Source organism: Rhea pennata, chromosome 26 (assembly GCF_028389875.1).
Source record: "Rhea pennata isolate bPtePen1 chromosome 26, bPtePen1.pri, whole genome shotgun sequence".
Lineage (NCBI taxonomy): Eukaryota > Metazoa > Chordata > Aves > Rheiformes > Rheidae > Rhea > Rhea pennata.
Window position 1 is genome coordinate 1,460,685 of NC_084688.1, and position 26,435 is coordinate 1,487,119.

At 49.1% G+C, this 26,435-nt stretch overlaps 3 protein-coding genes across 3 annotated transcripts in view; 2 read left to right on the top strand and 1 right to left on the bottom strand.

The window, feature by feature from the left end:
• The first annotated feature begins 1,286 nt into the window (after positions 1-1,286).
• Positions 1,287-5,233, top strand: LRRC3C (leucine rich repeat containing 3C). The gene is made up of 2 exons (XM_062595734.1): positions 1,287-1,343; positions 3,572-5,233. The coding sequence occupies exon 2, from the start codon at positions 3,638-3,640 to the stop codon at positions 4,418-4,420; it is 783 nt and encodes a 260-aa protein (XP_062451718.1). The 5' UTR covers positions 1,287-1,343; positions 3,572-3,637; the 3' UTR covers positions 4,421-5,233.
• Positions 5,234-10,555: 5,322 nt separating this feature from the next.
• Positions 10,556-16,967, bottom strand: ZPBP2 (zona pellucida binding protein 2). The gene is made up of 8 exons (XM_062595346.1): positions 16,892-16,967; positions 16,081-16,158; positions 15,043-15,168; positions 14,336-14,497; positions 13,218-13,436; positions 11,969-12,054; positions 11,187-11,364; positions 10,556-10,653 (listed from the first exon to the last, which is right to left on the bottom strand). Exons 1-8 carry the CDS (start codon positions 16,965-16,967, stop codon positions 10,556-10,558), a joined length of 1,023 nt encoding a protein of 340 aa, XP_062451330.1.
• An 8,179-nt stretch (positions 16,968-25,146) lies between these two features.
• Positions 25,147-26,435, top strand: part of IKZF3 (IKAROS family zinc finger 3) — a 32,046-nt gene continuing 30,757 nt past the window's right edge. The window contains 4 exon segments of the mRNA XM_062595613.1: positions 25,147-25,186; positions 25,189-25,233; positions 25,236-25,300; positions 25,303-25,372. Coding sequence (XP_062451597.1) covers positions 25,147-25,186; positions 25,189-25,233; positions 25,236-25,300; positions 25,303-25,372 — 220 coding nt within the window.

Below are 26,435 nucleotides of genomic sequence, written 5' to 3' on the forward strand. Positions count from 1 at the left end.
AAACAGTTTATCGTCTCTGAGCAGCGGGGGAACATAAGGGCGCCGGGCTGGGCCGTGCCTCCAAGGAGAAGCAGGTTACGGGGCGCGGGCGGCTGCGAACGTCCTTGGGGCAGCACGGCGAGGGCACGGCCCGCTCCCGCGTCGCCGCGGCCCCCTCGGCCGGGGCGAGACCCCCCGGCTCCAGGGAGCGGGCCCCAGCCCGGAGCGGCAGGGGGGCCTGGCCGGGCCCCGGGCCCCGGGCCGGCGCCGGCCCCGCGCCGCCGGCTCCCGCCAGCCCGGCCGCCCCCGGGCCGGGGGCCAGGCCGGGCCCGGTAACGGCGGCCGCTCTCCATGGTCCTGAGCCGGGGCCTGCCGGGGTCCCGGGGCGGGGGCGAGTCCCGAGGACCCCCGGGCCGCCCCCGGGGACCCCTGCTAAATCCCGCCTCCCGGGCGCAACGGGGAGCTGCTGGCTGGAGGCGGGGGCTGCTCCGGCCACCCCGTAACGCCGCGGCCGGGGCCCGGGGCCCGGGGCTGGCCCCGCTGCAGCTCGCGGGCCGCCCTGGGGTGCCCGGGCCGCCTCCCCCGGGCTCCGCGGAGGCTCTGGCCGGCTTGCTCCCCGCCGCGGCTCGGGTTTCCCCCGAGTAACCGATCCCGGCGCCGGGCGGGGGGGGGGGGGGGGGGGTGGCGCGGCCTCGCGTGCCCGTGCCAGGGCAGCGGGCAGGAGGGCCCGGCCCCGGCTCGGCCCGGCTCGGCCCGGCTCGGCCCCGGCAGGAGGGAGGGCTGCTGCTCGCCCCGGGGCTCCGGGACGGCCGCCGCCCGGGGAAGGAGCCCGGGGGGCCGGGGAGCGCGGAGCAGCCGCAGGGCCCGGGGCAGCCGCGGGAGGGCAGAGCCTGGCGCCGGGGCAGCGCCGCGCACCCCGGCCGGGGCAGTGCGGGCGGCAACGGGGGGCCGGGGGCCGAGGCCGGTCACCGGCGGGACAAGAGCCCAGGGCAGCGGCTGGGGGGGGTGGCGCGGAGGTGCCCGGGGCTGCGCTCAGCTCCCCGGGGGGGCCGATCGCTCCGGCGGCCTCGGCTCCCTGCCCCGAGCCGCTGGTCTGGGGGTGCCGGCAGCCCCTCGCCCCTCGGGGCGCCCGGCAAGGACCCAGGTGCGAGGAGAGGGGGTGCTCGGCGCTGCACAGCCCCCCTCCCGGCGCCCCCCCGGCGGGGCGGGCCGGGGGCGGGGAGCCCCGGGGAGGCCCGGGCGGCGGATCCCGCCCACCGGCCCCGCCGCCGCCGCCGGCTCCGGGCCCGCCGCGCTGCGCGGGGCGCGGCCGCTCCGGCCCGGGGCGCGGGGCCGCTCCGTCGCCGCGGGGCTGCGCACGGCAGGTGAGTCCGCACCGGGACCCCCCCCGGCCCGCACCCCCGGCGGCGGCGGCGGCGGCGGCGGCGGCGGGCAGGGCGGGAGGGAGGCGGGGGGGTCCCGGCAGCGCCGCGCCGCGCCTCCCCCGGGGAATTACCGGGGCTTCCCTCGGCCCGCAGCGCCGGCGGGGGGAAGCCCGGGCATCCTCGGCCGCGCTCGGCGGCTCCGCGCAGCCCCGCTGCGGGCGGCCCTCGCCGAGGGACCCCCGCGTCCTGCCTCGGGGCTGCGGGGGGGCCGGGCCGCTCCGTCCTCTCCGCGGTGGGTACCCGCTGGCGCCGGGGCCGGTAACCGTCCGAGCCCGTCTTGGGGCCCCTGGGAGCAGCAGCCCCCCGGCGGGGTCCCCCAGCCCCGTGGGGCGCTGCGGACGCCCCCCCCCCACTTTCCTGGGCCGCCGGGTCCCGGCCCAGCCAGATCCGCTCGCAGCGGTGCCGCGGCGCATGTTCGCTTGGTGCCGAGGGGCAGCGTTCGCCCTCGGTCGTTCTGCCGGAGCTGGGGGGGTCTGGACCCCCGGCTGCGCGGGAGGAGCTGCCGTGGGGCCGGGTCCCCGCGGCCGGGCCGGGACAGCGATGTGCCCTGCCTGGTGCCAGGCGGCACGTCCACGTCCGCCTGTGCCAGGCACGGCTCACCGCGACCCTGGGCCAAAAGGGCACGTGCTGCCCAGCCCGGGCAGAGCTGCCCCCGCCTGCTCTGCCGCGGGTTTCCAGGGTGCCCTTTGGCGGCTCCGAGCCCTGGTCCTCCCCTCTTCGGTACCAAGGGGACCCAGAGCCACTCAGAGAGCCCAGCCTGAGGTCCCGCAGGCCGTCGGGAGCGACATGCGCGGAGCTCGGCCCCACCGCCGCTGCCGGCGTGACCTTGGAGGATTTGGTGCGCCCAGGCTGAGCTGCAGCATCAAGCAGCGAGCGGAGGGAGCCCCGTGCTTGGCTCACGGCCCCTGTCCCCCCGCGGGCCCTGGAGCCTCCTCGCAGTGCCGCGGGCACCCGTCGAGGCCCGGGTGGCTCTGCAGAGGCCGTGGGGAGCGGTGATGCCCCCCGGGACTGCCTGGGGAGGGACGTACGGGGACGGGCGGTTATGGAGCTGGGAGCTGTCGTGCCGGGCGGCGCTAACGGGCACAGAGAAATTCAAGCTGAAGAAGGGAGCAGGGGCTGCCGTGCCGGGGGCCAGGCTGCTCGCTTCCTGGCAGGCTGCTGCCGGCTGAGCGGGGGCGTCCGCGGGACCTGTGCTGGGGGCCGCGGGGACCCCTGCCCAGGAGATACCTGCGCACCCGGCGGGCTTCCCGCAGCCCAGCCGCAGGGCGTCTCGCAGAGCGTTGCGTCGAGCGGGCGCCGCGGCGCTGCCCCTCTGTGCCCATTTCTTTAATCGTGAGATGACCAGGGAGAGTTTCTGCGTCCTGCTGTGGTCACGCCGGAGATGGTCACGGGCCCCTTGATGTGGCGGGAGCTGCGGCTGGGAAAGCAGGGGAACGTCTCGGACGTGGCCCTTATCTGCTACCACCACCCTGGGAACTTATTAAAAGCTCAGCTCAAGTGAATTTCCTTTTTCTGTTTTTGTTTCTTTCCTGGTGACGTTCTTCCCCTCCGGAATAAAGGGCTGGATGGGGACCATGGTTACAAGGTGGTGTGGGCAGCCCAGCCCTGGGGCTGGAGCGGGACCCCGCAGGGGCCGGGAACAGCAGAGCCCAAACATCCGCCCGCGCCAGTCCCTGGCCAAAAGCGGACACCCCACGGAAAGAAAAAATTGGCTTGTGTCTGCGTCCTCCCGGGGCACTGGCTGCAGGCGCAGCTGGAGGGCAACGGGGCGCGTTGGGGTGCCTGCTGCCGGCCCCATTTGCCCGCCGCGCCGTGCCGCGCCGCGAGCCTGCCCTGCTGGGGCTGTGCGCCCGGGCTCGGGGCTTGCCCAGCACTGCGCCCCGGGGCCGCTCCGCGGGATGTCCCGGCCTGCCCCGGGCGAGCCGCGAGCTCCCGGTGACCTTGGCGAGGTGGGGACCTCGCCGCGGCCGTTTGCTACGGCACGGGAGATCCGCCTTCGCTCGGCCTCCCGGGGCTCCTCGCGCCGGGCGGGAAGCCGCGAGCCCGGCCTGCGCCCCTGCTCCACCGGGGAGGCAGGCGGCGGGGGCTCCCGGGCGGGCGCAGCCCCTCGGCTGCTCCTCGGCGCCGCCGGCCTGACGCTGTCCCCTTGCCGTCTCTCTCTGTCTCAGATGCGCCGAGTCCAGGCAGCGCCGCCGAGGGCCACAGCGGCCGCGTGATTATGCACACGCGGCGCCATGCCTCCGGCAGACCGGTTCCTCCTCCGCTCCGTTGCCATGTGGCTGCTCCTCCCGAGCTTCCTGCTCGCGGCCTCCTGCCTCCGCTCGGCTGCCGCCTTCCCGAGGGGCTGCTACCCCTCGGAAGAGGAGGGACTCAAGACCTTCCGGTGCAGCCACGCTCGGCTGACCGAGGTCCCTAGGGACATACCCAACGACACCAACAAGCTCTACCTGGACTCCAACCGAATCCCCTTCCTGCCGCGCGACGCCTTTCGGGACCTGCCGCTCTTGCTGGAGCTGGACCTGTCCCACAACGCCATCGCCAGCGTTGAGAGCGGGGCTTTCCGGGGCCTGGCGGATCACTTGCACTCGCTGGACTTGTCTTCCAACAAGCTGGTGTCGGTCAGCAAGGATGCCTTTAGCAACCTGAAGGCCAAGGTCAACCTCTCCAACAACCCCTGGCTGTGCGACTGCCGGCTGCAGGAGCTGATCCGGACGGTGGATCTGGCAGCGGGCTCGTCGGGCGGCATCGTGTGCGACTCCTCCGCGCAGGAGGAGCACGTGGGCAAATCCTTCCTGCAAGTGATTGCGGACACGGACTTCTGCAACGTGTACAAAAAGACCACGGACATCGCGATGCTGGTCACCATGTTCGGCTGGTTCGCCATGGTGATCTCCTACCTGGTCTACTACGTGCGGCAGAACCAGGAGGATGCCCGGCGGCACCTGGAGTATCTCAAGTCCTTGCCCAGCAAGCAGCGGAGGTCGGAGGAGTCGTCCACCATCAGCACCGTGGTGTGAGGGACCGGCGTCACGGCGGGCGCGGGGACCCGCGGAGCCCGCGGGGCGGCTGCTCGCGGCTTCGCCGTGGCTGTAGAAGCTGTTACTAACCGTTGTCGTCGCACAGTAATAACAGTGGGTTTGTTCCGTTCTCTGCGGGGAAACGAGGCCTGGTTGTGGGAGCGGGAGCCGGAGCGGGAGCGGGATCGGGAGGTCCCGGGTCTGGCGCAGCGCGAGACGAAGCGGCTGCAGCGGGGAGCGACGAGCAGTCGACGAGCGCAGCCGAGAGCGGCCGGGGCGGCCGCCCGCGGGCTTCAGCCGCGCGCGCCCCCGCGAACGCGCGCCCGCCGCTCCGCCTGCGCCTCCTGCACATTTACTCTTCATTTTAAACTGTTCTGTTTCTTTTGCAGAAATCCCTCGGGGCATTAATGAAATCGGTGTTTTAGTCCCTCCCTGGCTTTCCCTTGGCCGCCGGCGGGACGCTCCGGCTCCGTGCAGGCAGGGCCCGGCGGCGGCGGCGGTGCGGCAGCGAGGGCAGCCCGCGGCGCCGCGCCGGGAGGTGCCGCATGCCCGGAGCCCGGCCCGGCCCCGGGGATGCACCGGGGCAGCCGGACGAGAGGTCGGAGCGTGTGCGGTCGGAGAGGGGCCCGAGCCGCGGCCCCGCCGAGCCGCGCTGGCGGCGCTCGGCGAAGCCGGAGCGGACCCCGAGCCTTCAGGCCGAGCCCGAGCCCGCTGGTTCGGCCGGTTTTGTCCTTTCTCCAACCAACTGGAGCTAAGTTGCCTTAATTCACCAAGAGCACCGACCAAAGCTGCTTGAACGCCCGCCGGGCCGGGCCGGGCCGGGCCGGGCGGCCGTGGCGCTCGGCCGGGCCGCGCTCGGGCCCCTCTCTGATCACTTCCCTCCCGGCGCCGGGAGGACGGAGCCGGCGGCGCGGCGCCTCGCGCCCTTCCACAAGTGCCTACAGCGCGGACGCGGCACCGGCGCTCGGCGACGCGCAAACACCTTCCAGCCCCGCGCCCGGCTCCGGGCACCCTCCCCGCGCCGCCGGACGCCCGCGACCCTCCGACCCGGCGCGCGTTTTCCTTTAAGGGACTTTTTCCGTTCTTTATACAACAATAAAGTCGGCTTTTACTTTGGCGTCCGTCTGGTGCGTGCCGTGCGCGGCGCTCCCGGCTCCCGGCCACCCAAGGGCGACGCTGCTGGAAACAGGATCCCTCGGTCCCGCCGGTAACCCAACCTCCGCCTCGAATTAATGAACGCGCCGCGGCTCGGTTTCCGCCGGCGCTGCTCGGGCGGCCGGCGAAGCGCTGCGCCGGGCCCGGCCGGGGCCAGGTTTGCTCCCGGCGCTCCAGCAGCCTTGCGGCTGGCGCTGACCCGGACTGGGCAGAGGGAGCGGGTGCCGGTGGGATGCGGGTGCAGGTGGGATGCGGTGACAGTGGGATGCGGGTGCTGGCGGGATGCGGGTGCCGGTGGGGTGCGGTGACAGTGGGATGCGGGTGCTGGCGGGATGCGGGTGCCGGTGGGATGCGGGTGCCAGCGGGATGTGGTGCGGGCGGGATGCGGGTGCGGGTGGGATGCGGGTGCTGGTGGGGTGCGGTACCAGTGGGATGCGGGTGCTGGCAGGATGCGGGTGCTGGTGGGATGTGGTGCTGGCAGGATGCGGTGCGGGTGGGATGTGGGTGCTGGTGGGATGTGGGTGCCAGCGGGAAGCAGGACGGGGCCCCGGCAGCCCAGGGCTCTGCTCAGGGCCCCTCCAGCCGTACTGGCGCCGTCCCGGTGCCTGCAGCTTCCCTGGCGATTTTCGGACGTTCTCCGGTGGAGCAGCGGCGCCGGGCGGCCTTCGCCGGGCGCGAGGCCGGGAGCGAGCGGCCCCCCCCCTTCCGCGGCCCCTGGGGCAAACGCGGCCCCGGGAGCTGCAGGCGGGGAGGGAAAAGACGCCAAAACGCAGCTTTCGGAGCGGCGGCTCCGGCGGGCACGCGGCATCGCCGGGGGGCTCCGGGGAGCGGCAGAGCCCTGCGGCCCCCGGGGCGCCTCGGCCGCGGAAACCCCTGCGCCTTCACGCACGGAAACGCGTGCATCCCCTCTAGTCCGCCCCCGCGGCAGCTGCCCGCGCGGCTCGCACGGCCTGCGTTTTGGAGAGGGGGCAAAGCGATCTATTTTCCAGCCGGTAAGTGGGACGTGCTCGGCGCTCCTGGCCCCAGACTGCATCCTGCACTTTCACAGGATTAGATTTAGAAGAGGAAAGGAAGGATGTCTAATTGTTTAATTTCCACAATTATAAAAATATTTATAAATAATTAGAACTGATGGCAGCAATTACACTGTGATTAAAGCTGGTCTACACTTCATCAACAGTCCTTCAGTTACGCAGGCTTATTTATTTATTTTCACCACAAAAAAATCCATTTACAGTGGCATTGCTGCCAATAATGAATCATACTTATTCACTGCCTGCAAAGGATTCATTAATCCTATGATGTTGCCTGTTACAGGAGCGGAGTCGTCCGTAAAATGTGGCCACTGGAATTCTGCATGGGGAAAGGCAGCTTCAGGGGGTGGGAAATCAGAGCAGCGCCTAAAACCGTGCGATTTGCCCCGGTGCTTTCCGCCGAGGGCTCGGCCCCGAGGTCGCCTCCCCGCCGCCGGGCTGCACGAGCCGGAAAGCATTTCTCTGACATGTATATACATATATATATATATATATATATAGATGGATGTATGTATACACACACACACACACACACACACACACACACTCACGTATATTTTTAGAAGAGATTATGCCTATTAATAAAGTGACAGGCAGCCTGCAGGGGATTTGTGAAGCCTTCTGTGCCGGAGAGAAAAGCCGCCTTTCTGGGTGCGCTCCCGGCCCCGGTGCCGGCCCCGGCACCCGCCAGTTCCCGGGCGCTGGCACCCGCCGGCCTCCCCGCGGCCTCTGTCCAGGCCGGGATTTAGATGCCAGAAAGCAGCGCGGGCCCTTTCTTTCTTTCTTTTTTATTTCTTTTTCTTTTTTCTTTCTTTCTTTCTTTTTTTTTTTTTTTTCTGGTTCCAGTTCAGCAGAGCAGTTGAAAATATACTTAATTTTATATAAATGATCGGGCCCACCGAGGAACGCGCTGCGGCTGCTGCACCCGAGCAGACGCTGTGTTTCGCGCCGGCTTCCCGCTTCCCAGGCGCCGGCTTTGCCTCGGCAAAGTGACTAATCCCCTTTTTGTGCAGCCCGGCTTCCCGGGAGACCGCGCAGCAGCACACGGGATTGCAGCGGCCCTGGTTTAGGTCGTCTCCGCAGCCCAAAGCTGCACCTGGGGATGCCCTGACACCCCTGAGCCCAGGCGTGGGCGGTTCTCAGGGTTATTTGGACCCTGGAAAAAGGAGCAAAAGCGGCACCGTGGACTCGTGGCCTGCAGGAAGCTGCGCTTTAGGGTGCTGGGCGCCCAAGACCCGGCTAAGTCCCCCGCCCAGGTTGCACCAGGTGTTTCCTTGGTCACCCCCGACCCAAGAGCAGGCTCGAGACCAGGTGTGATGAGTTGCCCCAGAGGCATCAATCTGCCCAGCCCTCCTCCTCCTCCTCTTCCTCTTCCTTCTCCTCCTCCTCCTCCTCCTCGCAGAGCCCCTTTACAGGTGACCTGCTGGAAGCTGCTGTGTTTCTGGCCTGCAGAAGCCAGCTGCAAGCTGCAGCACGTAACTCCGCTGTCTCGGAGAGCTGTGTGACCTATCCCAATCCCGCTCCAGATGATTTAGAGGACTAGCGCGCTCGCAGATGAATGGAAGCACCGTGGTGAGGGGCGGGAAGACGCTTCCCCCGACGGCCGTGCCGTCTGTGTGGCCCGCAGTGCCGGGCTCTGCAGTGAGTACTCCAGTGCGTTTGCAAAGTGTTCCTGAACCGTTGTGTCCCGGCTGGGAAAATCCAGCTCTGACGTTAAAGCAGTGCGTCACGGCTCCTGCAAGTACTTGTGCGCTGCTCGGAGCGGAGCGTGTCCTCCAAGGGGCAAAGAAAGGGGCCGGGAGTTTCCAGTTTGCTGTTTGTGAGAACTCAGCGCTGCCCGAGGGGCCTTGCTCGGCCCCGCGAGGCTGAGGAAAGCCTCGCCGCCCGAGGCCGAGCGCCCGGGGAGGCTGAGCCGCGCTGCAGCGCTCGCTCGCGGTGGCGGGAACCAGGCGAGGAGACCTGGGAGCCGGTTACAGCCACCGGCGAAAGCTGAGCTGCGGCAGCGATCCATCGGCTTGGGAGGAGTGGTGATGTATCATAAATGAAAGATCTAGCCGTTTTTAGGGGATTACGGGCAGTGGGAGAGTCGATGCTCAGCCTGGATAAAGAGTTTACGCGTGGGAAATGTCAGAGCCGACGCGTTTCGCACTGGAGTTTTTCGCGACAGGCCGGTGGAAGCCGTGGCGCGTGTTCCTCTGCAACCTGATGCCGCCAGCGCTGGCACAATGCTGAAACGTTTGACCCATTTTTCTATTTCTTTTTAAGCTCCACTGAAAAACTTGGGGCACTAAAAGAGCTAGCTACAACTTTTCCCCCCTTTAAAATAAAATAAATAAATAAGAAAAAAAAAAAGAGAGGAGGGAGAAGCAGGTAAGTGTCCATTTGTGACTCGTTAGCCATTACATTCAGTATCTACCAACTGCTTTTCTTCCCCCCGTCTAATTTACGCGTGTGGCATTCCTCTGCGAGATATTGCTGTGAAATAGGCCAAGAAATGCACGGAGTGAATGCAGAGCGCCCGTCTGTTTAATCTGTATAAGCCTGCTGCACAAAATGGCCAGTTGGCAGCGAGGATAATCAGCCTACAGGCAGTTTAAATGCTCTTGTTACAGTACATTTTATTCATCAGCATTTCATAAGTAATGAATATGAAAAGCTTGGAGCATGGTCTGTGCCCGTACCATCTCCTGCTGTGTTCCTGTCAAGCTAGATAAGTTAAACTGGGTTGAATAGGGTCGATTTTTGGATGATTACCCACCAAGGCATATCTAGATGCCATGGGAAGTTGCGATGGAGGTGTTCCTTCTTGCTTGGCTTAACGCTGCACTGACATCTCAGTGCAAAAAGCAAGAGCTCGCCCTGTGCAAGGGGGCGGGGGCAGCTCTTGGAGCTCCGCGCGCACGGGCAGCTGGGCGCAGAATCCCTCCAGCCAGGCTGGCGGCGGGCGCAGCGTGCGGCCTCGCACGAGGGAAGGCCCTGGCCAGCCGCGCTTCCAAAGACCGAGGAGAGGGGAAGGGTTGCCTCACGTCTTCCCAAAAATGACTAGGCAAGAGAACAGCTTACAGAGATTTAAGAAAAATGAAGTTCCAGAAGCGCGTGCTTCTCTGCTGGAAGCAGTAGACAACGGTCTTTAAAGACAGGCTCTGTAAGTTTTCTAACTATTCCAAATTTTCCAACCACTGGACTGCAGGATTTGTTACTAAACCTACCTCTTAGGGACCTGCTTGAGAATCTAAGACCTCACTTCCCACTCTCGTTAGGTGATCGTGAGCAGAGCTCCCACTGGCGGCGGCAGTATGGAAAGCTCTCCGTGGATGGGTACGGAGGTTCCGTCTATCGTATCGTCCAGCTTCGCACAGTGCAGGCTGCAACGTTTCTGACACAGAGGAATTGTTTTTCTTTGTCAAAAATAGGCAAAAACAAAGGGAAGTGCAACTAATATTTTTTAAATCATTAAGATTGAATACTTTCAACTGGCAAGAGTAACTCTAGCAGATATTAATATATAATTATATGTCATTATATGTATAATTCCCCTACAACTATATCCCATCTTCCTCTGAACTGTTTATAGCTCCTTAATGTTTTCTGAGCAAACTACAGTGCTCAGCTGTGGCTTGTTTGGTGTCACCACTGAGAACCAGGCTTTTTTTTTTTCCTCTCTAAAAGCCACATGGCAAATTTCATAATTTTCTTTATATATATATATATTTTTTTGCATTGAATTACTTTACTTTGCATGAACACTTTTTTACACATACATATATATATATATAATTTAAGTGGTCCCTGATTACAGAAAACATAAGGCTTTGAATGATGGAGTCTGGCTGTTGTTCAACAATAAAGGTAGGTTTCCAGAATTGGTAATTAAAAAGAAAAGGGGTATCACAAAAAATGCTTTCACAACTTCTCTTCAGTTTCCAATTTTATTTTTCTAAGTCTATTAGCAAGATTTTGCTCCATACTGTTTGATTTGAGTTCTTACACAAGTTCGGCAGGTCACTTCATTGTTAGGACTGTATGTTCCAGGATCACAAACCACTGCAAATAAAACACATTTACAGTATTTTTGTCAGCTTCCCTTTACCTCAGACAGGGACCATGGCCATTGGACAATACTATATGCCTACAGAACACTGTAAATGAGATGTTCTTCTAGATCTCTACTGAGAATGCCTTTCCTTCAATAACTCTAAATCCAGAACTAGGTACTGCTAAGCAGATCTTTTAAAATAACAGAACATTTTTCAGCAGCAGTACCATTAAGGTAAAGTTTTCTTATTTATCCTATATCTTGAATACTGTCACTGACCAATGACCTGGAAGAAGACACTTCACTGCTTCTACTTACTCTATTTGGAAATAGTTTTGTCTCCTAATGCAGTAACAAATGTTTCAAAACTACCAGCTTGCTTTTCCATTTCTACCAGTTCTTATCTGCAATTTGAATGTCTTTCCAAAAGATGAATGGAAATATACATCTATACGAAAGTGTTATTTAAAAAATGCTCCTCAGAGGGAGCTGTGATCAGGGCTAATACCCCAAATTTATAATTAATGTATCTTATATTTACCACAGCAACTAGCGCAGTCATTGTGGGTGATATCGTTTTTCCCAAAACCTGGTCGACAGCTGTCAATGCGAGTAACTTCAAAACTGTGGTCCACATAGTGTATTGTAGGAAGAGTTTGAAAGTCATGCTTCAAAGCATATGCCTGTTTATTAAAAAACTCTTCAATACGATCTCTTGCCTAAAATTTAGAAACATTAGAAGAGTAAAAAGATATTCTTAATCAAGAAAAAATAAAATCTGACTACCAGCAAGTACTTTATATTCCTGACCCCACATACACTAACCTGTCACCTTAACTGGAGTCTTCCTGCAGCTTCAGAGGGCCTAGAATCAGACCCAGTATGCAGTTGATGATATATATATATAGATATATATATATACACACACATTAAGAAGGTAGAGATATTAGATTCTAGAAATCAGCTACAGCAGATTTCTTTTAAACTATTATTCCATTTACCAAATCATAATGCAAATATTTATAGGAGTTGAAGTACAGTATACTAATATACTAATCTTATCTTAATCTTACTTATTTTATGAAGTGAATAGAAAAAGACTTGATCTTTCTTTTATTTCCTCCTTCAACAAATTTTGGATCAACTTGACTTTTAAACAATTTTCCATCTTGGACTGAATTAATAGAAATTCATGAAGCATCATTTACAGTACTATTAATTCCAAAAAAATTGGGGGAAAGCTTATTATGAGTCAAATCTGTAGATGTTAAAGTAGAAATTCGTGTTTAATATGCAGAGAAGACAAAAGGCAGCTGACACAACCTCTTGAACTCTCATGTTTGTTGCATCTTCACAATCATAAGGAAGCTGGTTGCAAACTTCTTCCCATCCTGGTGCAAAAGGATTTACTATGGGGGAGGAAAAAAAGATATGTTCATGTACATAACTTGAAGAATACATTACAATGTATGTATCTGTAATATGTATCTTCAAGGTTAATCTTGGAAAACATTGGCAAGCAAATAATATTTATTATTGTTTTTAGCATGGTATGGTACTCATTTTACCTTACTGTAGTACCTCAGTTCTGCCTCTAATTTGTGCAGAACAGTAACTTTCTTACATCTATCACCGTCCCTAGTCAAGATAGTGTTCACATTTTGAAACTTCCTTTAACTGGATGCATTTGAATTTGAAAAATAAGAGCAACTGCTAAAGAAAACATAAAATAGTTCTGGTGATTTCTATCCACTTAATTGCACTGTTCCAGTAAGAGTCACCGAGGTATACCCAATAAAAATAATGGATAAGAATGAGAAGACAGGGAGAGAGGAATTAAATTCTCACATAGTACCCTCAGGTTACAGAAAGGACTAAAGTTGTATCTGAACTTTAAAGCTTTTGGTCTTTGATTTGTGCTGAACATTCATTTTATTTGATGTAAAATGGCCACAAAACTTCCATAACCCATTGGGATGGGTTCCTCTTGGCACATGATGAGAACATAGACAGGAGAAAATGTGGTCAAAATACTTGTGAACCATTTCCTTTCATCAGTGACACAATATCTCTAAATTAGGGCAGTCATCAGGGTTGATTTAACCTGTTTTGCAAGGCAATACAGCCACACTGGTATTACCATAAGGGAACTCTGAAGCTCTTGCTTTTAATCTCTGTGCAATTTCCTAGAATCAAGCAAAACCACAGAGGTCACAGACTATTAAAAATCAAATAATGGAAAATGACTCTGACCATTTTCTTTTTACAATTGCATTAGTGAAGAATCATGACACGTTATCAATTTTCTCCTTTCAGCAATCCTTTCAAACTATACACCTTAAAAAGTAACATTAGTTACTAAGGTTAGGTAGTACAATATTACAAGCTCAACATATACGCTGCATTTTAGCTCCATCTGTGGGCTACTAAGAAAAAAGACAGAGTCCAAAAGAGAGCATGGAAACAGCTTTGGAAGGTATATTTCATGATTATAATTTCAGATGTTTATGCTATTCCTTGATTGCTTTTAAAATAAAAGGATCCCTCCCAAACAAACATTGAAATCTGTTACCTTGAAAAGTAACAAATAGCTCATGCAGGAGGCTGTGCTTTGGTCTCTTGACAGAATGGCATTTATATGATGGGTCTATGACATGGCATGCCAGATCAGAGATTATATTATCCAAGATTTTCTTCAGTTCCTGAAAGAACTGGTCATTAGCTATTAGCTTGCATCCCTTTGTAGTAAAGCGAACAGATATCTTGTATGCATAGTCAGGTTCCCTGTATGCTTAAAAAAAATGGTTTGTGAATGAGTACAGCAATGTAAGCACAGACTGTATCTTACACAGTATCTTACCTATATCACTGCACTTTACATCTTAAATATGAGCTTTTTATTTAGAAGTAAACAAGTAAATAAAGTTTATTCATTAACCATAATGGAGCAGATTTATCCTTTATCTGACTTGCATAGTAAGAGACATTTAGTTCAACGTATAGTTGAAATATAAAGAAATCTTGAATGTTTAAGTTGTGAAGCTCTGCTCCCAAATATTAAAACAGAAAAATAACAAATACTAAAATAAACACAGACCTAGAAAGGCCATTTTAGAATCTATGAACTTAGTTACTAAAATGTATTGGAATTATGAAAAAATCATTTGCAACTGCAATTTGGGAGTGAATGTTGTAAAAATGATTTGGAAAAAAAAGGGAATGTGTTTCCTTTTTAATCACTTTTAGATATGTTATTTGATGGGTAGAGAAGTGATATTCGTGAACCATTGTTACAAATGGTGGAAGAATGTCTAAGTGCACAGCTCAAACAATTGGGTCGGAAGGCTTGCTCTGCACAAGCATATGTTCTCAGTTCACTCCTTTCTCTGGAAGGAGACTGCTTGGACCCGAGTTTCCTTTTTTTGATCTTGAGTCTCACTGGAATTATTGTAGTTGACCTTGTTCTTGTCAAGGGTAGAGATTACTTCATTCTTCGGGTCACCATGTGTTCTTTGTAGCTGTTATTTAAACTTTTTCCAAAACTTGGAAGGTATTTGACAGAATAGTTTTCTCTGAGATAAAATGTTAGCTAATTCAATTTATCAAATGTTGAAATAAACGCACACTTCATAAAACCACCAAACAACAAAAGCTGTATGTATTAGCTCACTAGTAAACTGGTGATCTTACCATATACCATAAATTTGTATGCCTCAAACATTTCTGTCTCATCCTGTGTATCAGTTTCAATGATTTTGTGAGAAAGAGTGCAAGTGTAGGCTCCAGACATAGACTCCTTAAAACCTACCACCATCAGCTTTCCTGTTTCTGTAAGATTCACATATATTTGCCCTAAAATAGAAACAGGAAATACTTATTACTGGAAATATTTGCTTTCTGATGCTCTACTCATTTAGAACACTTAAAGATGAGATATCTTGCTTTTGTACATAACTATATACTGATTCATGTTGGTCTGAAACAGCCTATCATTAAAGTTTCCTTTTATCACAAGAATTTGAAAATTTGGAGGGAGAAAGGAAACATGGTCTAAATGTCAGAGCTTGTGGAAAAAATGGCAAAAGACCACATGACTCTTTGGACCCTTCAGCTGGGCTGACGCAAGATGACATCAACAGAAACAATGGAAAATGTATTTCACATACAGAAATCAATTTAGCCATTTGTGGTTGACTTTTCTTTCCTTTGTAAATAGTGGAGAAACCGTTTCCGCTTTCCATCTTGGCATGTTTTCCCAATTCCCACCCCCTGCCCCCACGAGGAAAAGGCTGTTTCTAACATGTGAAAGAGAACTGTAGAAAACATACGAGTAACTGTAAAAAATGGCTACAGTAGGAAGAATGCAAATAAGTTGTAGTCAGGACAAAGTAACTAACCTTCCAAATTTTTTCCATCTGGACCAATCCACAAATAGCTGGGATCTATTACCTCTTCTTGAGAAAGGGCTAAATCCATACATACTAGAAATGGGCTATTTGTAAATACTTTAACATATACATTAACTGCAATACAAGAGAATAAGGTAAATGACCTGATATGTTTATCTGGAATGAAGTGAACAAAATACCTGTTTCAAAGATACATTTAATTTTATGCTTTCAAAGCCCCAACATGGAAAATGAATTTAGCATTATATCAATCTTTGATCTGTATTTGCTATTACCACTCTTACGGAACTGTCCATGATGTGGCTGGTGCTGACTACATGCAGAAGAACATTTAGTCCCTCACGGCTCAAGTTTCAAAATAACAAATACCAGACTTTGAATCTGCAGCTGAGCTGCTGACTGGACAGCCCTTGTTCTGATATTAAATGCTCACAAGTGCTTGATGTAGAACCACAGGAGAAATGTATTTCTAAAATCATAACCTCAATTACTGTATACCATTACAATAGTATTCTGGAGTCTCCAGCACCAAATTTAGCTAAACTAGGTACTAAGAATTGTCATTAAAATGACGATACTTATAAATGGTATAAATTGTCCATTGCTCTATTATTCTTTAAAAAGACATTAACAATCTAGGATTCAATGTTTCCATTAAGAGGTATTTAACATCACATCAAAAACTCAATTTGCTCACCTAAATCTATTCATACAACTTTAATAGTCAGATGAAACATGATAGTAAAGTTCTTGTGGAATAAAAATGTTATATTAATTCAGTTATGATGACAAACCAGTTGGAAGAAAAAAAGAACTGGAATAAAATAGGAAAATTACATGTTTACACACATCATCAGAGATATGCTTTCTCTAGCTGCTCACATACATACTTGTATATGAGTTGAAGGTTTAGTATAAGAGATTTCATATCACTTCCACATGTAGCATTGTTTACACGCATTATCATTGTACTTAAATTCCATTTGAAAAGTCTAACAAGACTAAAATATAAAAAAGCAAATTTACCTTCTCGTTTGATGTTGCCATAAATATGATTCTTTCTAGATACATCAACAGAATATTCTTTCTCAGTTACAGCTCTCACTGTAGAGAAAAGGGCTTACAAAATTATAAGGAGAAATCTAAGCACAGACATTTTTAGCCCTCTGATTTTGTTTTAGGAAGATTCCTTCTCCTCTCTTTTATTCCTCCCCCTTTTCTTAAAAAGAGGGCTCCCATGTGTTGCTGACAAGTTGCTTTAGTGCCAGGGCTGCACACCTATCTTGACTATAGCAGACTGTAAATTAGCTGAGCCTTTCTCTTTCAAAAAAAAATTAAAAAAAAAAAGTGGAAAAAAAGTAGTTACAAAAGCTAACTAGAAAGCCAAGGGTCTTCGCAGGGACTCTAGAAGAGACCCTTGAGAAGTAGGGTGGCTGCAAGGTGTTCATCACAGACAGGGCAGGTTTCTGAGCCTTTGAGGCTAAAAGCCAGACTTTGCCTTCTGGGAACTGGTGTGGAGTTGTCCAAGTCCGTGGGTTCCTGTCAAGAGAGACCCAGAGGCGTGAAAATCATCACGCCGGTGTTTCTGCGCTGACTTCTGAGGCATTTTCAGGCCAGGCTGGCAGGCTAGGATAGCCCCTTCGGACCCTGCCTTCCCGGGGCGATGTCGCTGGCAGGATCCACACCTTCCTGCCCGAAAAGGGGTTCTGATCTCCCCCCCGGTGCTGAAGGAAAGTCCAGCAGAGGACTGTGACAACTGCTGTCTGCTGACCGCTAGGCGAAGAGGCGCTTCCTCCCCTTCCCCCCTCCGCGGTCCTTCCGCTCCCTCCCGCCTTACCTTGGGCCAAGGCAGGCGCTACCACCACCGCCATCCCTAGGAGGCCCCAGGCAGGGAAGAGCTGCGGCTCGGGCATGGCGAGAGGGCCGGGGAGCCGCCGCCGCCCCCGCGCCGAGCGCCAACGGCCGCCGCCGCCACACGCCAACCGCCTTTCCCGCCTCCCCCGGCGCCGCGCGCGCGCGCGCGAGGGGGGTGGGGGGGTTGAGGGGGCGCTAACGGCCCTTCCCGCCCTTTCCGCGCGCCCTCCGCCTTCCCGCCCTTTCCTGAGGGGGCGCAGGCAGCCGCTGGCGGGGCGGGGGTTTGGGCCCGAGCCGAGCCCTTCGGATAGGAAAACAAAGCGCCTCGGGGGTCCCCGGCTCACTCCGACGCTGCTTTGCTTTTCTGCGCACCTCACCCACACCCTCTCCCCGATTATTACTATTTTATTTTATTTTATTTGTTTAATATTTATTTTTTGCTTCGCGCCCCATAGTCCTCCAGGGCTAGTGAAGGGTGGCCCCACTTTGTGGGCGCTAGCTGCCCTCCCAGGGGTCCCGTGGAAGGAAAACTTCCACATCGCTCTTCCAGAGCGTGCAGTGAAATCTATTTTTGTATGTAAGTGCTCAGAAGCGCTGTTTCCTTTCCTAGCCCACACAGCTGGAAACTATAGGGGGGGGGGAAATAGGTGCAGGTATTGGCTGTGGCCTGCATCTCCGCTCCACACACACAGAAACTGCCCTATAACCACAGTGACGTCCTGGCTGGTGTCTCCACGCTGTGAATACTGCTAACTTTGACAAGGTAACTGCAAGCTTTGCACACCAGCCTATTCTTAAAGTGCTGGTTTCTGGAGCAGGTTGTTACGGGAGATCTACTTTGAGCTTAAAAACAAAAAACATTCCTACCACTCACTGTGAAGAAAGACAGAAAATAAGACCTGGGCATATCCTGTCGGCTCAAAAACAGAACAGAATGCCACATTTGTTTAAATACTTTGTGGTTTCTGAGCCAGTTGCATGTTTTAGAAGTTTAGAAGACTTACTTAAAAATTTTAAACTCCTGAAAGTAAAAATACTGTGCTTCTAGAATTTTACAATAGCATATAGAAAACATACATGAAGATGGTGTTAAAGGTACTTGTATTTGACCACAGTGGAAATTATGAGATGCTCAAGATCAAAAACTGTGGTCAAGCCTTTGGTAGTTAGCTACATCGTATTTACATTATAGCCTCAGATCATGCCTGTGTCAAAAAACGATTTAATAGTATTTGCATTAGCATATACAGACTCAACCAATGTGGAAATTACAGTTGTTTTTGTACATAGTGGTAAAAGTTATAATTCAGTGCTTACATGTAAAAGTTATTAAATGAAGTTATGAATTTAAGTTATGGATTTTCTTTAATAAGGCATACAAAAATAAAAAGATCTCAAAGACGTTAAATTATTGAAGGAAAATAGGTAGAAAACAGTTTCATGCGAGCCTGTTAGTAGTTTAAACTAGTCACCCTCTCGTTTTATGTCTTTTGTAACCCCTTGCGCTACTGAGTTGGTGTACTGCCTCATGATTTCACTTCTCTCTCTTTGTAGGGGAGCAGTATCCTACACTTCATTAGACCAAGATACTATGTCTCAACTGTCTGGTTAAGGTGTAAGAAATTCGGAGTTCTCATTTTTTAAATCCTTGAGTTGTTGAAGAGTTTGTTATTAGGACCACCTCAAGAAGGTCCAGCATTCCCCTGTGTTGGGTGTTTTCAGTTTTACTCAAAGTTAACATTTTATGCTTATGCCATGTAGGCAAAATGATTCAGTTCTTAACGTATCTGCTATAAACTAGTCATATCTGAGTCTGAACATCCTCTGTTCCAAAGGATGTTTATACCCTACTGTAACTTAACTGTCCTACCCAGCCCCTCATTATCCAACTCGTTAATTATTGTAAAATAGTATCTTTACTATGAAGCTTTTCTGCAGTTTCGGATCTCTAAGTACTTAGGCTCGAGGTCTGCGGTGTTAATCAAATGACTCATTCCTTTCAAAGTATATGATATTTCTAAGTTACAGGCTGTTAAATTGTCACTATAGGTTTGTGAACCTCAGACAAAAAAAAACTTAAAGAATAGAGTAATAGAAATGTATGTGTGTATGTGGGAGAGGGTTAATAGGCAAAATGTGAAGTCATGTCTTTATGAATTACCAGGTATTTTTGCCAGTGACTAGAAGCCCTATTAGTTAAAAAAAGGGAAAAGAGGAAAAAAAATCTATAGTAAACTTGTTGATTGTGACATGACTACAGATTTGATCATGAAAAAGGCAAATATTTTATCCTAGGTATTATGCAGGGATATTTCCAGTAGTACAAGGCTCTGGAAAGGCATTATCTGGAATGCAAGGCAAACTTTGTCTCCAAGTTGAAAGATCTAAAGCAGGGACAATGCAAAGGAAGGCTGCTGTGAATGCATTGCAATTTTTGATAGGCTATTTAATACATCCTTTTTTGATTTCTGCCTTTGAAATAAAAGCAGAGATCAATTCTCTAATTATATGGTGGTAAATATGTAAGGGGAAAATAACCATCAAATCTGGCTATAAGAACAAATGGCTATGAATAATTGTGGGCTGGAAAACAGAAAGTTTTTAATCATCAAGGCAGGAGGTTCCAGAGCTTCCAGTAGGTTTCATGAGATCAAGAATCTTTCTTCTTACTTCAGACCAAACCAAACCAAACCAAATCAAAAAACATAACTAGTTCAGAAAGGAGAAATACAGGATTATTCAGAATAGCAGTCTGGATTTTTTTTTTTTTTTAACATTACGTTCACAGAATCTTTTTGGATGTGATGGAAAAGCACCAACTTAAGGAGCCGTCTTTGAGATGACACAGAAAGTAAGTATGAGAATCATTTCTCCATGTTGTCTAGTTATCACACACTAGAGCCTTGGTAATAGACATTCACACTATCCAGTTTTATATCTTCCAAATGATCAGGTAACATCAATATTTAATTTCCCATTTTATTAACATCTAGAGTTTGCAGCTACATGAGTATTCTTACTGATTTCTGTAGGACCCCTTTGTGGAAATGTATATATTCAAGGAACAATATGCATTAAGTCTCCATCAATCTTCTTACTCCACAGCATTCATTTGTCAGTTTTAAAACTATAAATGAACTGCAAGTCAAAACAAAACAAAACAAAGCAAAACAAAACCCCAAACCCCAAACCTGATATAATAAAAAAAGTAGAAAACTGTAATAAAGAGATGCAAAAATAACTTCAAGGGTCCAGAAGTACACCTGACTAAAGTCATAATGAAAACCATCAGTGAGCCTTTAATATAAAGCATTTTGGTTTTGATTTTTTTTCTTTTCCCCCCTCCCCCCTCTCTGTTGTCTCTTTGGCTCACCAGAGTCTAAAGCTGCAGGCACATTATATGTTGAGGTCAAAGCATGCCAGGTACTGACTGTTCTGTACTGATGTTCTCTGCTGATTTGTACTGATTTGATATCTAGGCCAACTAGAATCTTTCTTAGACCTTTTCTTGGTAAATATCTCTGGGCTTTGTTTGTTTTTTTAAAGACTATTTCTTAGCTACCCTATAAATTAAAGAGTACATTGGTCTGGAACACCTCAAACTTCCTAGGGTAGATGAAGCTTCCCTTCAGACTTTTACTAGATGTGCAAAAATGATCATTTAACAAGCTTCAAAATCTTTTTCTAATGAAATTAATTTTTGCTTGAATTTATTAAACAGTTTTGTAAATTGATTTTCTTTTATATAGCAAAGCTATTTCGTTTAAGAAAAACAACTAGCTCTATAAGATTAAAATAAAACCTAGTGTTATTTCAGTCATCTAATTTTAATGTACAGTCTGAGGAGTATCACTTATGAAAAAAACAATGCAAAGAAAGCTGCATTCGTGTAACAGTTGTGAGACCCCATTGCCATATTTACATGGTGTGTAAATAGAACCATGACAAATTACACACAAAGGAAATTAAGTATATAGAAAAGACATTGTTCTTTTATGTGTGGCGGCATCATAGCACTCTATTGCCATACAAATTCAAAATCTTAAACTACTGTGCTCTACATTGTATAAAAAAATAAGAAATCTGCCAACACAAAATAGTTGGATCACCCTGTTAAACTCTTTATATGACTGGCTATTGTCCTTTGAATGACCTGAATTAAATCATATTTAGCTTTCAAGCAGTATTTTGGGTATTAGGACTTGTTACGGGCTTTGAAGATGAAAAACTCCCCAAAATGCTATGCAGTATTTTTGACTGGACTTCTACAATACATTATGGACCCATTTATGTCACTGGCAATCCCTTCACGGAAGGGCTTGTCAAATGGCTTCCCACACGACAGTGCTCAGGGAAGTCAGAGGAAATGGAGGACGCTCTTTCTGTCTGATAGGTATGCAAGTGGAGATTTGTGTTGAAGACAGCTGTTCACCTGGGACATGCATCTGGGAATCTGTGGGATCCTCTGACTTCCTTGGCAATGAACATGAGAGTGGGTCTGAACCACAAGGTATGGGGGAATCCTTGTGAGGCTGTCCAGCAAGCCATTTAAAGAACTGCTGTTTGATTCCCACTCTTATGACAGTGAAGGAACCTCTCAGCCTCAACAAACAGGACACACTTGGCAGTGCTGAGACACAGAAAAGCCTGAGATTATGTATTTTTGGTTCTTTTTAGAAGCCTCGGTGTGTTACAGCTCTGAGAGTCGGGACACTCAAAACTAAGTGCCTCTCTCTTGCTGATGCAGCCTCTAAAGAAGTGTCACCCTCATTTCATGATTTCCCTCTCTGCAGTCTACCTGGTCCCTAATCCTGGTTGTGCCTGTTTAGGGAACCTATTATGGCTTCTTTATGAGGGCATGTCAAGAAGCCATTTCTGACAGGGCCTATGAAGCTTGTTGGGATGTTTTTTTTTTTTTCCAGAGACCAGGGTTTCTTTCTTTTCTTTTTTTTTTCCTTTAGTGTTTTGTGCAAAAATAGGAGTATGCCCTACTCTCCCTCCCCAACATTCGCCTTCTGTCTGCGTCGTTTTTCAGTGCTGTACACTGATACCACCTCGGGATTTCTACTGGAGGTGTCTTGGCTACAGGTAGGGCACACGGGGCTTTGCCACACAAGTGCTAGAAGGCAATGACATGCCAGGACCAGTATAGATCTCATGTTTTGAAGGCGTTCTTCAACACCTGATGATAATTGCGCTACTTACGAAATGGCTGGGCCTTCCTCACCCCCAAAAACGCACGCTTCGCCCCCCACCGCTTTCCCTTCCAGGGGGGCAGCGCAGCTCGCACGTGCGTGCGAGGCGAAGCGCTGCTAGCTGAGCCCATCGAAAAGCCCCCACTCGGCTATGGCGAGCTCCGGCGAGGACGGTCTCCTGCCGCCTCCGGAGCGCGGCCGCGGGGGGCCGGCGGCGGCGCCGCTCTCCGCCGCCCGGCGCCGCTCTCCGCCCGCCGAGCGCCGGCGCGGCGCGGGGCCGGATGTCACGGTGCCCGTGGCGGGCGGGAGGAGAGGCCGGGGAGCTCCCGCCGCCCGCTCTGACAGTCCCCGAGCCCGGGCGGGCACGTGGAGCCGGGAGCCGCAGCCGGAGCATGGAAGGTGAGAAACGACCCCGCTTCTTCCCCGGGGGGAAGGAGCTGCCGCTCGCGGAGCCCCCGCTCCTCCCCGGTGACCCTCTTCGGTGCGCTTGTAGCGGCTGCACCGTGTTCGACCTCGCCTTTAGTCCTAAGCTGCTCCTTCTTCAACGCTTTTTGCAAACAGATTGCAGCCTCTGGAGGAGAAATCTAATTGCACGTTGCAATTAAACAGGAAACGAACGAGGCTTTTTTATGTGTGTGTTTAATTTCAGAAACATCACAACATGTATGATGAAGTTGGGCTTAGAGCCTGCTTTATCTACTGTTCATATTCTAGATTTTAACGAATTAAAGGGCGTGTTGGTTTCTTTTGCTAGTAGAAACTGCATGCAACTTTCAGAGCCAGTAAAAAGCGTGTTGCAAGTTAATCTTAGGCTACAGGATAATTAGCTTCTGTAGAAAGGCAAAATTACTATAACTTAACAAGCCTGATAAAAAGCTTCATGGAGTGGCACTCATTTATTATTTCGAGGTAGATATTCTTACTATGCTATTTTAAATCATTTTAAAGGCTCGAGTGTAGATTCTGCCTTGTCTCACTAAGTTGAAGTGTTTTTTATTTTAAGTTAGATTCATTTGTCTGTTTTTTTTAAAGATAATCTCTTTGTCAAAGGATTTTAAAACATTTGTTTCTATAAAGATAATTATTTAAATACAATCTGACTTAAATCAGAGTATTGCAGCTTGAGAGCTGTAAAGAATGTTCTGAAATAATGGGCATGGTAGCTGTTTGGTACTTAAATGCAATTAAATTTTTGTAGTCAATCAAGTTGGGACCCAGGTACATCTTTTGTGGGAGATTAAAGCTCTTCAGGTGTGCCAGTAACTTTAGTCTCTGAGAAAATAAGCGTATTTCTGCCATTCTAAAGTTTTTTTTTTTTTTTTTTTTTTTTTTTAATCACCCTTTCATCTTCCTATTTCTTAATAGGAACTTAAAAGTTAATGTGGGAGTTACCCTTCAAGTTTGAGTGCTGCGTGTGGGGCTTATAAAAAGCAGTTAATGTGTCTAAGTGTAATAAGACTTGTTATGTTTGGGGATGAAGTTAATGTAAAAGATGGTGTTATACTGTATCATCTTTGGATACAGTGACTGCTATATGTCTCTGTTTTCATAGGTCTTGGATAAAATTGTAGTTCCATTGAATTAAAGGGGAAATTTGCCATTGAGAAAAAGGAGCAAGATTTGTTTCCTTGATTTTTTCACTGTGCTCAGTGTGAGGAGTTTCAGGTTACTGACTGGATAATTAATACTTGCAAGAGTAGGTGTTTGAGAGCTGAGTCCGGTAAGCCAGAATGTGCAATATTTACTTGATCCCATCTCTGTATGAGTAGATTATTTTGCCAGAGATCGCAGGCATCTGACCATATGCTATCATTTCCACTTTTTATGCTGGCATGAATATGTTGAGTTACTAAAAGATATTCCATTTTCTTTTTTTTTTTCTTTTTTTTTTTTTTTTTTTAGATCACATCCTACAGCTAGAACAGATTATGTTGTTTTGTGAAAATCAAAATGTTACTGTTAGTTACATATTGCTGATCAGCATTTCTTCCCCAAATGGTGCCTATACCATTTAAAACAGTATGTGGTACATAAGAGTAATGGAGTATTAGAGGCCCTATTACTAAAAGCACAAAGTGTTTATTTCTGAGAAATACGTTGGCTGAAAGAACATCTGAATATTGCTATGCTTAGGATTTTCAAGCCTTTTTTTAAAATGCATCTTGCATTTCAGAGCGTACTAGAATGGAAATAGTAGGAAACATTTTATTTTTTTTTAATATGATAAACTACTCTGAAACTTGAAATATTTCAGTCATTAAAGGAAAGTGAATAGTAATAGAAACAAGAATGTTTTAAAATGAAATAAAACTAATAACAGTTCTCTGAGATCATGAGAAAAATGTTATTAGGAACAATGATATAATCTGAAAGTTTTGGGTTTTTTTTTGGTTTTTTTTTTTTTTTTTGTTAACTTTTATTTCATAAAAGATGAAGCAGGCCCCTGGATACTTTATTCAGGAAGCTATTGAGATTGTAAATTCCAAAGAAAGCCATTGAGTCAGAAAATTAGATGCGCTTTCTCTTGTTAAGAATATAACATAGTTTGGAGATGAAAAATGTACTGAGGCAAAAGAGTTTGACCACTGCACATAACAAAGACATTGGGTTCTGCTGTGGGGATTTAGTGATAGTCTGTGGGTCTGACTGTAGGACAGAGGCCCAGATTATTATATTTTTATTTTGGCTTAAGACCATGTGAAGACAAGGAAACTAGCATATTTGCTTTACATGCAGTGATAGCAGGGCTAATTGTGAATGGAATTTGAAAAGACTTGACCTTTGGAATGCTGTTGGATCAAAAAATACAGCTGGTAATACAATAGCAGTGTTCTGATTTTTGCTTTGGAGGCAAACAGATAAGACCATAATAATTCAAGCTTTGCCTCTTGTTCCACTGCCTTCTACTGTATTGATATTAAAAGGATATTAGTGGTATAGTTTATTTCAAAAATGCAAATTTTGGTTAAAATGCAGTTAGTTTTGTTGCTTCTATTAACTCATCAAATGCCAGAGTAAAATATTAATACAATTATGTATTAAAATGCCATAACACTTCTTCAACAAGCTATTTGAATATTTTTGCTCACTTTGGCTATTGGTGTAGAACACAGGATGGTTAAGGATAGGTTTCAAAACATGTGAATTTTACTTCTGCTTTGTAAATGATCATCGTGCGTCAGCTGCAATATACATGTAAGACAAGTAGATTCTTTCCATGCACCCTAGTCAGTGGATCTCTTTGAAGTTTGGGAAGACTAACGTATTAAGTAAGTGATTTCCCTGTTTGTGCTTTTCTGAACGTTAGGTAAAAGTATGGTCTTATTATTTGTATAGAATGGGGGTGGAAACTTCCCAGACTCTGTCCTTCTAGCACATTTATGTGACACAGAGAAGGTTTTGGCTTAAAATACTTTCCTAAGAAAAGAGATCTGAGGTTAAATACTAAGAGACCACTAAGGTTGTAAGAAGCTTCTTTGAAAGAAGACTTATAAAGAAACGAGGTACAGAGGCGTGGATATAATATGTTTAAAAGCAATATGAAGACTGACATGTTTGTCGATGGGAAAATGTTACACATTATGTCATTATTCTTGTCTTTTTAGAGGGTTTGTGCTGCCCAGAAGCCCATCTTGATAGGAATTTGTAATGCTCAGCAAAATATAGATAAATTAGTGGAGGCATGCTCTACGTTAGCTAGACGTGTGTCTGCGAACTGGCTAAACAAATCCTGTTATGGCATTGCATGGTTCATGCAGTACTATTCTATAGCAATTATGCTGCAGTTATAGTTCAAAGATGTGCTTGTGAAAGAAAAGTTTATTGACAAGTAATGGTGTTGCTTTGAGTCCTAAAATACAGTAGCTTGTGGTGATACAATTTACTGAACAATCTATAGCAATGTGTGCATCTGTAATGGAATGACTATGTGCTAGGGAGAAGTCCTGGTTTGAATGCAATGGTTTCTAAAACAATATATTGATACAGAAGTAGATGCAAGTTTATCTTAATTTAAAACAGTATCTGTGGGACTTCAATTTTTCTTTTCAAGACCTCCTAACAACCCTTGGAAGCACAGAATTGTGATGGAATTATAAAATCACACCGGCACACATGTGGAATACATCCTTTTTACAAAGTCCTGCAGCTTTAACCAGTTAACAGTCTTTTATCAGTCAAATGAGGCTCCTGCACAAAACTTTTGCATGTAATTAAAATGGAGTTCAAATATTTCAGAATAATGAACATTGGATTCTCTTGCCCAAAGATTAATCATTTGCATAATCACAAGGATTTGTGTAATTTTAATATCTGTTTATTGATGTAAAATAA

Excerpts from the sequence above, each read along its gene's own strand:
- LRRC3C (XM_062595734.1), top strand. The coding sequence starts at position 3,638 with ATGCCTCCGGCAGACCGGTTCCTCCTCCGCTCCGTTGCCATGTGGCTG.
- ZPBP2 (XM_062595346.1), bottom strand. The coding sequence starts at position 16,967 with ATGCCCGAGCCGCAGCTCTTCCCTGCCTGGGGCCTCCTAGGGATGGCG. Across the intron at positions 12,055-13,217 it reads GCTATTTGTTACTTTTCAAG|TAAATCCTTTTGCACCAGGA; the intron begins GTAACAGATTTC and ends CCTCCCCCATAG. Across the intron at positions 10,654-11,186 it reads TGACTGCGCTAGTTGCTGTG|TGGTTTGTGATCCTGGAACA; the intron begins GTAAATATAAGA and ends TTTTATTTGCAG.